The 14032-nt window shown below is 42.1% G+C and overlaps 2 protein-coding genes across 2 annotated transcripts; both read left to right on the top strand.

Moving 5' to 3' along the window:
- Positions 1-1456: 1456 nt before the first annotated feature.
- On the top strand, positions 1457-8172 carry hhatlb (hedgehog acyltransferase like, b). The gene is made up of 12 exons (XM_061805667.1): positions 1457-1585; positions 2557-2690; positions 3820-3887; positions 3984-4097; positions 4167-4361; positions 5857-6066; positions 6597-6768; positions 6845-6989; positions 7050-7085; positions 7152-7353; positions 7596-7737; positions 7863-8172. Exons 2-12 carry the CDS (start codon positions 2585-2587, stop codon positions 8093-8095), a joined length of 1623 nt encoding a protein of 540 aa, XP_061661651.1. The 5' UTR covers positions 1457-1585; positions 2557-2584; the 3' UTR covers positions 8096-8172.
- Positions 8173-8783: 611 nt separating this feature from the next.
- klhl40b (kelch-like family member 40b) lies at positions 8784-12288 on the top strand. The gene is made up of 6 exons (XM_061805312.1): positions 8784-9899; positions 10124-10284; positions 10360-10467; positions 10850-11035; positions 11120-11269; positions 12177-12288. The coding sequence occupies exons 1-6, from the start codon at positions 8784-8786 to the stop codon at positions 12286-12288; spliced, it is 1833 nt and encodes a 610-aa protein (XP_061661296.1).
- Positions 12289-14032: the final 1744 nt, after the last annotated feature.

Raw genomic sequence — 14032 nt, 5'->3', positions numbered from 1 at the left:
AATTATTATTCTTATTAAAGCAAAATATTTCTGAATTAAGAGTAACAGAAAAATATTTAAAAATACATTTTAAAATGTTTTAAAGCTATAAAGTACCAATATAAAGTATTCATTTTATTCTTACACATTTTAATATAATGAAATAAATCATATAATTTCCATTTAAATCAAACCCTTTTCATGGGTTGTATTTATTTTTTTACAATATATATAGAAATTATTCAATTCAAATGAAATTATTATTAAATGTAAATATTTATGGATTAAGAGTAACAGAAAAATATTTTAAAATGTTTTAAATCTATAAAGTACTAATATAAAGTTAATTTTATTCTGATACATTTTAATATAATGAAATAAATCATTAAATTTCTATTTAAATCAATCCCTTTTAATGTGTTCTGGTTATTGTTTTTAAATATATAACAATTATTAACTTAAAGTAAAATTATTATTCAATTAAAATATTTATGAATTGAGAATAAGCAAAATATTTAAAAATTCATTTTAAAATGTTTTAAATCTATAAAGTACTAATATAAAGTTAATTTTATTCTGATACATTTTAATATAATGAAATAAATCATTAAATTTCTATTTAAATCAAACCCTTTTAATGTGTTCTGGTTATTGTTTTTAAATATATAACAATTATTAAATTAAAGTAAAATTATTATTCAATTAAAATATTTATGAATTGAGAATAAGCAAAATATTTAAAAATTCATTTTAAAATGTTTTAAATCTATAAGGTACTCATACATTTTAATATAATGAAATAAATTATTCAATTTCTATTTAAATCAAACACTTTTAATGTGTTCTATTTATTTAACTGGGTTTTAATCATTTTGGTTAATATAGTATAATTTAGTGCAGTTCTAGTTCTCATGAATGTATTAATAAATGGGTCCTTTTCATTTTGGAAATGAAATAAAAACAATAGTTGCAAAAAATTGCAATACAGGTGAAATACAGACTGAGTAAAAATATTTATGAACAAGAAAATATGCACATTTTATTTTAATTTCATGTAGACAAATATTGTAAACATATTTCTAATAACTTCATGACCTACATTATATGTTTATTTCTAAATATTTTCAAGACGCATATTGCATTTTTTGTTTTTTTTTTTTAATCAGTGGCACGGATAAGAATCACTAACCACGTACAGTTCATTTTTATTTAACTTTTTAGTATGATACGTTAGCATCTTATTTTTAAGAACCATTTGTTTAATTCAGGTACAATTTTTATTTTATTTAGGCACAGTGTTGCTGTTCGAAGCGTGCCCGATCTGGCAGCGACTTCCTCCCCCCACCCCCAAAAAAAAAAAAAAAACCCCGAGTGGCAATTACTTCACTTGTGTCCCGCCCCTGTTTGTCGGCAAATGTACAAATGCAGCAAGTCACCTTTTTAAACTGCTGGCAGCTCCCCTCTCAGGGAGTCAGCGGGACCTGCAGCCGCCACCCCCCCCCCCCAACCCTCCGCCTCCCCAAAAAAAATTGACATTTCAACTCATTTGAATATTTAGTATAATTCGGGACGTTTTGTTGAAGCAACTTCTGCTGCCGCGTTCAAGGTCAGTACGGCGACAGGTGCTCGCGGAGGACAAAGTCAAGCGCATGAAGTTGTTGCTATTTACAGGCACGCATGTGACTCAAACATTTCTGTTCGCTCATAACAAACTTTTTGATTTTTTTAAAGACTTTAATTGTCTTTAACTTCTCAATAGATAGTTTTATTTTTTTAAAATGTGCTTTCAAAAGCAGCCAGCAGCTGCACTTTGTTGACATCTAATGAGTGCAAATGACACACATTCCCTTGATTGGCAGCTCACATCAACACAAAGTGACCTTTTATTATTATTATTATTATTATTTTAATTTTATGCCATCTCAAGGCCGGGGTGGGAGAAGCTAAACGACGAGGACGAGGTTACGGAATAAATGCCAAGCCGTAAAGCGCGACAGCTGCACTCGGAGCGGGGCGGCAAAGCTTTATTGTGCGGCTAAAAATTGCATTCGGCAAATAAACGACGCGTTGAAGTTTGCTGTCAGAACAAAGCGAGAAATATGATTAAAAAAAAAAAAATAGGCCGCGAGAATAATGCTAACACCTAATGGGAACAGCATAAGCACAGGCTAACCATTAGCATCTATGTGCATGGGTCATCACCCTTTAAGCATGTTTGAACAAAGATTGTGCAGCAACACATGTAGACAGACAACAGCACAGTACTCAGTCATCATTTGCCTCTGCGAAGAATGATTAAAATTATTATTTCTGTGTACCGCATGACAATAGTAAAAAGTCACTCCGCTGCTATACAATATGGAAAAACGGATACTTCTTCCACATCAAACTCGTTAAACGAATCGTTACACCGGACCGGTACAAGGTGCATGAAGAGGGCGTGTCCCGGTCCTTTTGCATACGGAAACAAGTAGTTAGTTGTTCACCGTGTGCAGTCATTTACACAGGTAAAACCGGTTTTGGCGTGTTCAAACACACGTGTGTGCAGGAGCTTTTAATTTTTTTTTTTCCCTCCAGAGTTCCTGGAGCGTACGTATATGTCGCCATGGCGATCAAAGCGGCACTTCCCAAATACGAGCTGTACTTGTACAACGCTGTGCTGGCCTCGGCCCTGTTCTGGTGCACCTGCTGGGTCTTCGACGCGTCCACGTGTGAGTACGGCGAAACGCGACGTTGCACACGCGCGCAGCATCATCATTTTGAATTGAATAAAATTATTGATTCAATTAAATGAATCCATTGATTGCTCTTGCATAATGTAAACATTTGCATCGTATGCATTAGTAATTGTTTTTAACCATCGTCTGATTACATATAAAATTGCATTGATCGAATTCAATTGTATTTATCACAAAAATTTATTGAATCTTTTTATTTTCTAATTTTTATACACTAATCTTTTAAGATAAAATACATTTACAAATTTTATTTTTATAATTTGTACTTTTTTTTTTTTAAAAAAAAAAGCAATTGTTTAAAATTGTATGATTACAGATAGCATTTTATTAATTTATTTGTTGCAATTACAAGTGGATGAATTTATTGTATTCATTCAAATTTATCAATCATTTATATCAGGGGTGTCAAACTCATTTTTTGTCACGGGCCACATTGTCGTTCCGGTTTCCCTCGGAGGGCCGTTATGACTGTGAAACCACAAAAATCGTTTATCGCCTCATCATGTTGACGTGTGAAATTTATGAATTACATTTGGAATCAGAAATCAAGGGTAATGGGTTTCTCCAACTATTGCTGATGTATGGTAACGTAAAAAGGCTTGCAATATCTCAACATTATGATTTATGACATGACAATTTGAAATTTTGGGCACAGATTTGAACAAGAATCACGGACGTTGACATGCAAGATTTGGCTTCGCGGGCCACATGGAAATCATGCGGCGGGCCGGATCTGGCCCCCGGGCCTTGAGTTGGACACCGGTGATTTCTGTAATTATTTAAATTTACAAGTGTGATTCTTTTATCAATTGTATTCACAAATTATACAATGTGAATATAAATTCTGCAGTAATTTTTGAAATGAAAGGAAAATACAGATAAAATCATTAACATACATTTAATAACATTTTTCAAATTAAATTATTTTAAATTTGAGATGTAATGGCTCTCTTAATTTGAAAATCGACCAATGATGTAACGTACAGGAGTAGTGAAAAAGGCAAAACAGATTACGTTCATACACCATGATAATTTTATGGATAAATATTGACAATAGTTTGGGATTTTTTTTTTTTTTTGTTATTTTCTTATTTGATTGCAGCAAACACAAACCGAAAAACATTCAAGTCCAGCGTGAAGCCAGGATGGCACTACTTTGGCAGGAAAATGGTAAAACTACTACAGTACTTTATAGTTTTTCACGTTCATGAAACATAACGCCGTACCTTTTTTTTTTTTTTTTTTTAAATATATTTCTCCTTCCAGGACACGGCGGACTCCGAGTGGGCCATGTGGATTTGGACCTTCCGGGCTCACATTGTGTTCGCTCTGTCCGGACACGTGCTGTTCGCCAAGCTCTGCTCCATGCTGGCTCCTCAGGTGCTTCATAAAAAAAAGAGGTCAGCGTTTTAGCGTCGGCTCATGCCATCGGTCGTTGTCGTTCTACAGTACAGGTCCCTGGTGTATATGGCGTATGGGGTCCTGGCGGTGTGGACCAGCATGGGCTGGACCTACGTCACCCTCATCCTGTCCCACTGCATTCTGCTTTACAGCATCTCACTGGTCAAGATACGTTGGCTGTGCTTCGTCACGGGGTTTTGTACGCTGGCCACATTCAAATGCGAGCCCTTCCTGTCCTGGCAGGTGTGTTAAGGAGTCTACGTGACCGCACAAGGAAACAAGTTTGGTCGCTTGAACATGAACCGTGGTGCTTTTTAAGATTATGCAGAATTACCGTCTGGTCACCTTAAAGTCTAAGACTTTCCTGTCATGGGAGGTATGTTAAGGAGTTCACATGACTGCACAAGGAAACATTTGGTATCTTGAACAGCAACTCAGGTGCTTTTTAAGATTATATAAATTACTACCGGGGCACCTTAAAGTCGAAGCCTTTCCAGTCTTGGGAGGTATGTTAAGGAGTTCACATGACTGCGCAAGGTAACACAATTGGTAGCTTGAACATGGACCCTAGCGTTTTTTTAAGATGATGCATAATTAGCGCCTGGTGACCTTAAAATCTAACCCTTTCCTGTCTTTGGAGGTATGTTAAGGAGTTCACATGAGTGTGCAAGGACACACATTTGGTTGCTTGAACATCAACGTAGGTGCTTTTTAAGATGATGTAAATTACTACCGGGGCACCTTAAAGTCCAAGACTTTCCTGTCTTGGGAGGTATGTTATGGAGTTGACATGACTACACAAGGAAACATTTGGTAGCTTTAACACGGACCCTGGTGCTTTTTAAGATTATGTAATTTACTACCGGGTCACCTTAAAGTCTAAGCCTTTCCTGTCTTTGGAGGTATGTTAAGGAGTTCACATGATTGTGCAAGGACACACATTTGGTTGCTTGAACATCGACGTAGGTGCTTTTTAAGATGATGTAAATTACTACCGGGGCACCTTAAAGTCTAAGACTTTCCTGTCTTGGGAGGTATGTTATGGAGTTGACATGACTGCACAAGGAAACATTTGGTCGCTTGAACAGCGACTAAGGTGCTTTTTAAGATTATTTAAATTAATAACGGGTCACTTTACAGTATAAGCATTTCCTGTCTTTGGAGGTATGTTAAGGAGTTCACATGACTGCACAAGGAAACACAATTGGGAGCTTGAACATGGACCCTGGTGATTTTTAAGATGATGCATGATTAGCGCCTGGTTACCTTGAAGTCTAACCCTTTCCTGTCTTGGGAGGTATGTTCAGGAGTTAACACGACTGCCCAAGGAAACACATTTGGTAGGTTGAACATCGGCGTAGGTGCTTTTTAAGATTATGTAACTTACTACTGGGTCACCTTAAAATCTAAGCATTTCCTGTTTTGAGAGGTACGTTAAGGAGTTCACATGACTACACAAGAAAACACATTTGGTAGCTTGAACATGGACATAGGTGCTTTTTAAGATTATGTAAATAACTACTGGGTCACCTTAACGTCTAAGCCTTTCCTGTCTTGGCAGGTATGTTAAAGAGTTCACATGACTACACAAGGAAACACATTTGGTAGCTTTAACCCCTTTAAGGTTGAATTTTATCACTGGATTTTGTACGCTGGCCATGTTCAAAGTCTGAGCCCTCCCAGTTTTTACGCCGCCTAAAATACAAGATGGCGTCGCTGTTCCCCGTTCCTTTTCCAGACGGGCTTTGTGGCGGGCGACTTCGACCTCCGCCACGTTCTCTTCTACGGCGGCTGCGGCTTCACCATCATGCGCTGCATCAGCTTCGCTCTGGAGAACTGCGAGCGCAAGGACGGCAACTACAGTATCCTGGAGCTGCTCAAGTACAACTTCTACCTGCCCTTCTTCTACTTCGGCCCCATCATGACCTTTGATAAGTTCTACGTGCAGGTGGGTCTCAAAAGTGCCGACGGGTGCAACCCGATTCTAGTTAGCCACAACCTCGTGGGTTTGTCACACCGTCAAATCAAGCACACAAGCTATTTATGACTCTGCGTGCCTCACTAGCTTGCACATAGAGTGGATACACTTACCAGCCACAACATAGATCATGCTAACATGTAAAATGTAGCAAAAATAGTACAAGAACTAAATAAAAACCAAGATATTGGTGGTCTTGTGACATTTTGTGGTGAGTTTTAGCAGGGCTAAGATACAATTTTGCATTAAACGTACTGCCAAAAAATATTATGGGGGCGGAAGCACCCCTAAAATATGCCTAGCGAGGCCCCTGGTACTAGATCATACATTGGTATTGATAAATAAAGTAAACATTACATTAAAGGCAGCTTTTCCGACATGTTTTCTAACACAATGTATCAACGGATGCTAATAGTCAGTAGGATTGAGTGTATTTCTAAAAATGAGAGATTTGTGTTAAGTTTCTGCTACACTACCATTGTGCGCACCGCCCCCTGCAGGCCAATAAGTCAAACCCGAGCAGGAAGGAGCGAGAGGTCTGGAACATCAGCGTGCAGGGTTTGACCCACCTGGCTGTGATCCTGGCTGTGGACGTCCTCTTCCACTTCTTGTACGTCATCACCATCCCCGGCGACTTGAAGCTGCTCAGGCACCTCTCGGACTGGGCCCTGGGTCGGTCCAAGCTCCCTCCGAAAAGACTGCGGTTCAGAATTAACTCAGGATTGACCGCTGACTGCTTTGTTTCCAGTTGGTGTGGCCTACTTCAACCTGCTGTACGACTGGGTGAAAGCCGCAGTCATGTTCGGAGTCATCACCACCGTGTCCAGACTGGACCACCTGGACCCGCCCAAGCGGCCCAAATGCATCACAATGCTCTACGTCTTTGCCGAAACGTAAGTATTTTCATCTGCGCCGGATGTTCTTTATTGATCATTCTTCAACTCCTTTCTCAGACACTTTGATCGAGGGATCAACGACTGGTTGTGCAAGTGAGTATCCCACATCAGAGACCTCGGTATGAGGACCCATACTCAAAAATGGTTTCCTTACAAAAGGTATGTGTACAATCGCCTGGGCGGCAAGCACGATGACTTGCTGGCGGAGCTGGTGGCCACGCTGTGTACCTACGCCGTCACCGTCCTGTGGCTGGGACCGAGCAAAGTGGTCCTGGTCTGGGCGTTCTTCAACTGCTTCGGCCTCAATTGTGAGCTGTGGGCCGCCAAGTTCTTCTCCATGGAGCCATTTGCGTCTTTCGAGGTTCGTGAATCCGTTCCGCGGTGGTTTTCGCCAGAGATCCAGACTCAAGTCATTGCGACTCGGGCACGGGTCGAGTGGGGTCATTGTTTTAACTTGTGACTTGACCTGCGGAAAAACTGAAAGACTTTAGACTATGCTATCTTTATGTGGAACGTTTTCCACCTGAGACCTGCTTGGGATTTGCACGTGTGACTTGATCCCATCCATAGGTTGAAAACTTATTATTTTTTTTTAATTTAAAGACGGCAATGTCAGAGGCAATGTCCCGCCGCATCCGGGCCGTCTTCTGCATCTTCAACTTCTGGAGTATCGTGCTGTACAACACCCTCCTTCTCAACAGTTTCGACTTTGCCAAGTTGGTTGCCAAGCGTCTATTGCTCAAAGGTGAGGTCTCGGGCTGAGATTTCAGACACAGACACAATTGGGATATCGGCATTCAACAGCCAATGGGGGAACGGATCTGCATTGGGAATCGAGCTGACATCTTCAAGCTTCTTTGTTTTTGCCAGGTTTTCCCATAACCACCGTGGTCGTCATGTTCGTGACCTACTGCCTGATTCAAGTGATTAAGGAGCGCGAGAGGAGACAGGCCCTCATCGACGACCCCGAGCCGCTTCCCCCCGCCGTGGTGGACGGAACCCAGCCGTCGGGAGCCCCGACCGCCCCTCCGGCGGACTCGCCGAGTCCACCGCCAGCCACCACTCAACCTGTCGTCGACCCCAGCAAGCAAAAAGCAGAGTAGACGATCGACTCTTCCGGTCCGGGGCACGCATCCGGTGTTCCTTTTTCTTGAATGACGAGTGTGAAAGTTTCTGAAACAGCTGCTATAAAAGAAAATATATGAAGTGAAAACAAGTCTTGTTTACTTTTTTTTTTCGAGTAGGGGTAAAAATATTGCCAAAGACTAATTTTATCTAGAATTTTAAAAAATATCACTGTTATTCCGATTTAGAAAAAATACATAAAAAGTCACAGAGAAAATAGCAATATTATACAAAATTGTAATGTTTTTCAAGGTAAGGTGTAAAGAATATCAGGTTGCCCCCCCCTTCCCAGAATTAAAAAATGAGTAATTATAGGAATAAAGTCATGTTATGGAATTATAAAATAGTTGACTCAAGAGCAGGGCAGCATGCAAACAAATTCTATTTCAGTGCATTGAAGCCATGTGTCAGCTGCCTGAAAGTGGGCGGATGCAAGTTCGCCGGGAGCTCTGGTGGGTTTTCTGGGTAGGGGGGGTGGGGGGGGGGGCGAATGCATGTCATGTTCCAGAATGAAGCCCATTGCCGGCTATAAATAGTCCGCCAGTTGGAGCTCGCTTGAAGGGTGGGGACAGCTGAGGGCGCGGACGGGCTTCAGCTGGCGACCGATTCTCTCCTGGCGACGAAGAACCCGTCGGATTCGAAAACCCTGTCCCCAGGCCAGGAATAATGGCTCTACAGGTGAACTCCATGGACGAGCCACGACTGTACCAGCAGACGCTTCTCCAAGACGGCCTGTACGACCTGCTGGAGAATGACAAACTGGTGGACTGCGTTCTGAAAATCAAGGACAAGGAGTTCCCGTGCCACCGTTTGGTCTTGTGCGCCTGCAGCTCCTATTTCCGTGCTCTCTTTCTGTCCGACCTGGACGAGAGCAAAAAACGGGAGGTGGTCTTGGAGGACGTGGAGCCGGGGGTCATGGGGCTCATCCTCAAGTACCTGTACACCTCCAGGATCAACGTGACGGAGCAGAACGTCCAGGACATCTTCGCCGTGGCTAACATCTACCAGATCCCGTCCATTTTCACAGTCTGCGTGTCCTTCCTCCAGAAGCGTCTGAGCCTCAGCAACTGCCTCGCGGTCTTCAGACTAGGCTTGATGCTGGACTGCCCCAGGTTGGCCATCTCGGCGCGGAACTTCGCCTGCGAGCGCTTCAGGCTCATCTCCAGGGACGAGGACTTCCTCCAGCTGCAGCCCAACGAGCTGGCGGCCATCCTGGCCAACGACAACCTGGACGTGGACTCCGAGGAGGTCGTGTTCGAGGCATTGATGAGCTGGGTGGCGCGAGACTCGGGGGAACGGGAGAAGGAGCTACCCGGTTTGCTGGACTGCGTTCGCTTGCGTCTGGTTGGCGAGGAGTACCTGAAGGAGAAGGTGGAGAAGAACAAACTCATCGCAAATAATCCAGAGTTGCAAAAGAAGCTCCAGTTGGTCAGGGACGCTCAGGCGGGAAAAATGCCTGAAGTAAAACCCATCCTCAAGAAGAAGAAAGAAGGAGGGCAGAATGAGGAGGATGAGGAACAAGAGGAGAATCTTCTTCCGAGTATCCTGAACGACAACATGCGTTTCGGGATGTTTGTCCGCGAGCTGATCCTGATGGTCAGCGACACGGGAGCAGTGGCCTATGACCCAAGGGGGAACGACTGCTACATGGCGTCCGTCTCCACGCAGGTTCCCAAGAACCACGTCAGCCTGGTCACCAAGGAGAACCAGGTCTTCGTGGCCGGGGGTTTGTTCATCGACGAACAGAATAAGGAGGATCCGCTTTGCTCGTACTTCCTACAGGTGAGTTCACACGTCGTTCGGGGGCATCTCCATCCCTTAACCTCATAATAATGAAGTACTGAAGTACTTTCTTTAAGATTCAAGCCTACCTAAAAGAATATTCTGAAAATATTAAAGGTTTTCAAATAAAAAGAACTCACTGAATGCCTCGTGGATGTCCTCTCCAGTACACGGAGACTTTGCGGCACATTTAACGATGTAACGTTTGACCTTTGCGTCTTCAGTACGACCCGGTCAACGCCGACTGGCTTGGGATGCCCCCGCTCCCGTCCCCCCGCTTCCTGTTTGGGCTCGGGGAGGCCGAGAACTCCATCTTCGTCATGGGAGGGAAGGAAGTGAAGGATCAGGAGCGCACGCTGGACTCGGTTACGGTCTACGACAGACAGTAAGCGCCGCATCTTCGGAAAAGTGACGCGATTCTGAAAGGACAGAAGTCACGTACGAGGTCTCCCGTTCGTAGATCTTTCAAATGGGGCGAGTCGGACCCACTCCCGTACGCGGTCTACGGACATGCAACGGTTTCCTCCAACGATATGGTTTATGTGATTGGAGGAAAAGGAGAAGACAAGTGAGTATGCGGCGGTCTTCGCTTCACGATGGTACCGATAAATACCGGTATTTACCGACAACGAAGCAGCTCGGAATACGTTCTCAATCTACAAAATATTTTTTAAAAATTTCAATTAAAAAAAAAAAAAATTCCTTTTATTTTTTTTGGAATTGTCAAGAATATTTTTCATAAATACATTTACTGTAATTAATGACTTTGCTCTTGTGTTAGCTTACTTTAGGTTAATGATTAGACTACGGCGCAATGCCACGGGAACGAAAACCTGCCGGAAACAGCCGGACCCATCAATCTTCAGTGTCATTAAGGCTAGTTGTGACCTATTTACACCTCACCCCCCCCCCCCCCCACACTTTTTTTTGGGGGGGATTTACCTGAAAAGGAACTGCTTGAGTAAGATGTACGCGTACGACGCCCGGAGGTTCGAATGGAAGCAGCTGGCTCCCATGAAGACCGCACGCTCGTTGTTCGGCGCAAGCGTTCACCAGAACAAAATCTACGTGGCGGCCGGAGTCACAGACACGGGTCTGACGGATTCCGTCGAGGTCTACGACATCGCCAGCGACCGGTGAATTCCTCGGACACGAAAGAGATGACTGTCAGTGTATCGAGTGACGTTTCACCGAAGGGGCTCGTTGTGACCGTTCCGCAGGTGGTCCGACCTGGAGCCGTTCCCCCAAGAACGCAGTTCCCTCAACTTGGTGTCTCTGGGGGGCTCGCTCTTTGCTGTGGGGGGGTTTGCCATGATGCCTCTGGAGGACAGCGAGGAGATCATTCCCAAAGAGATGAATGACATCTGGAGGTGGGTCGCAACTCACATCAAAGCAAAAGAATTTTAGCCCGTAGAACACAATAAAGGGAAGAGATCGTTTGGAATTGGGTTGAGCGGTGGAACTTGAACGCACCAAGTCGTCTTGGGGCCACACTTTTTTTTTTAAACTTCCTATTAATTTCATATGAGGGGGGGAAAAGTCAGAAATGCCAATTTTAAGAGAAATGCTATACTTTTGAAATTTTAAAAAATATATTTACAATGATTTTTAGTATGAGAAATCACAAAAAAGTTGTATTTTCCAGAAAAAAATATATTATATTTTTGGATAAAAAAATAAAAATACATAATTGCTTTACCTTTTTATGGGAAAAAGTAAGAATTTGAATGTGAACCAGACACTTATTTATGAAAATGTATAATAGTAAAAAAACTATAATATAAATAATATTTTTTTTTATTCAGACATTTTCCCCTCTAAATTGAAAATAAGATAAAGGTAAAGTCATTTTGTTCAAGGAAATATACTATTAAAAAAAATTCTAAAATTATGTTATGACTAGTCTCAAAAAATATATAATTTGACTATTGTAACACGACATCCTTTTTTTAATTCAAAATCTTATACATTAATTTTTCCTCATCCTTTAATCATTATTAATATCATGATTCATATTATTTTTTCACCCCTGGTGTGCCCCGAACATGCTTTGGTAAAAATGTGATAATGGTTGAAAAGGTTGGAAAATGACAAAAAGAAGGTATTTTTTTGTACATTTGATTTAGTTGTATCGTAGATGTATAAAATGACTATATTGCCAAAATTATTATATGATATATATTGTTGTTATTACTGTTAAAAACACAATCGACCATGCGGAAATATTGCTTGAAACGTTTTAGCGATAGATTTTTTTTTTTTGTGTGCCCTTTCCAGGTATAACGAGACTGAGAACAAGTGGATCGGGATCCTCAGAGAGATCCAGTACGCCTCGGGTGCCACTATTCTGGGGGTCCGACTAAATACGCTGCGACTCACCAAGATGTAAAAAGCTACGCAACACCCCCCCCCACCACCACCCCAAAATAAGATATTATAATTCCACAACAAAGTCATCCAAAGGCAGCATAAAAGGGGGCCTTCCTAAAAATATTTCAAAGCTGGAAAGATGGAAAATGTCCTGGTTCCAGGTGTCTCTTACAAGTAGCATTATTATTGTATATTTTTCTGATTTTTTTTTCTCACCTTGCTCTTCCCCTTAACTTTTTATTATGTTTAGCTCTGCATCCACCGATTTTTTGCACAGCATCGAATTAAATGTAAACAATCATGGCTGTGACTGATTTTATTATTAGTTTTATTCTAATAAATTATTACACAAGCCATTTCTCTTGGGAAATTCTCAAAATCATCATCAAACTTTGACGCCGTGAAAGGGTAGGGGGAAGAAAAAAAAAAAAAAAAAAAAACATTTCAATTTAGCGTCACCCATTTGTCCAAGATAACTTTACCTAGAGTGAATATAAAGTCTACACACCCTTCTACAAATGCCTACTTCCTGTTGAACAGCTGGAATTTATCCGGGCTTAGTTCGAGGCCCTTTAAAGGGCGGCAGGTGTTTGCTGACTCCAATTTAGCAGAAATTTGAATGTGATTGGTGAAAGCAGTTAGGGTGTGCACAATTTTGCAACAACATTATCTCACATCATTTAAGGGAAAAAGACCCCCCTTTTTTTAAAATTTCATAGTCAGTTTGCCCGAACCCTGACTTCCTGTTCTATTTCGGGCACGGGTCCTGTCATGATTGACATTTCCACTAAACTTCATGTCAATTGCTGAAACTGGTGTCAGGGTCCTAGTCGTTCAAACGTTCTGAGACACCGCAACAGCAAATAGGTGCGTTTTCTTGGATGTTGAGACCACCCCCCAAAAAAAGTCCAAAATTTGTCGGAAACGGAACAATAACATGCGACTCCTCGTGGGTCCCCAGAAAGACCACCCCCCTGAAAACAACACAGCACACAGGCCCTTTTTTACAATAATATCTCAGTACACTTTAATGTTGACATAATGTGACGCCGCCGGGCTTTTGTTTAACAGACGGTACACATACATACATACATACATACATACATACACACGCGCGCGTGCGCTACTAACACCATGAACGGACAGAAGATATTGTTATTAGCACCTCTAGACACTATTCTCTCTTTTTTTTGTCATATTAGGTCTCTGTATACCACGTAACTAAGACATACTAGCGTAGTGTTTACAGCAGAGGTGGGGAGCCATTAAAGTCCATACTAAATGCAAGGCGAGAAACAAAAATGCCAATCATTATACCGTAATTCCCGGCCTACCGAGTGCACCTGGTGACAAGCCTCACCAAGTACATTTGTAAAGGAAATACCATTTCGTACATACATACGCCGCAGCTGTGTAAAAGCCGAAAGTGCCCACATCGAAACGCGAGATATTTACGAAGAAAGATGGTACACAGAAAGAGTCCAACACTAGCACTGACGTTGGCGCCGCGCTACCGCCAACGCTAAGGTTAGCGCGGTGCTAACGCCAACGCTAAGGTTAGCACCGCGCTAACACCAACGCTAGCACTAGCGCTAACGCCAGCACTAGCGCGAACAGGGCGGGTTAAAATAAAACATACCAGTAAATATCACTGAAACACGGCGGTAACACAGCAGCAACACGCTAGCGCAGCGCTAACACTTCCTCGGCACATATATTCCAGCGGTCTCATTCTTACCTTTTCCGCTCGAGTGCCCCCTTGC

The sequence above is a fragment of the Syngnathoides biaculeatus genome, chromosome 19, assembly GCF_019802595.1.
Source record: "Syngnathoides biaculeatus isolate LvHL_M chromosome 19, ASM1980259v1, whole genome shotgun sequence".
Taxonomy (NCBI): Eukaryota; Metazoa; Chordata; class Actinopteri; order Syngnathiformes; family Syngnathidae; genus Syngnathoides; species Syngnathoides biaculeatus.
Note: the sequence above shows the minus strand (reverse complement) of the source record. Positions and strands in the feature narration are given on the sequence as shown.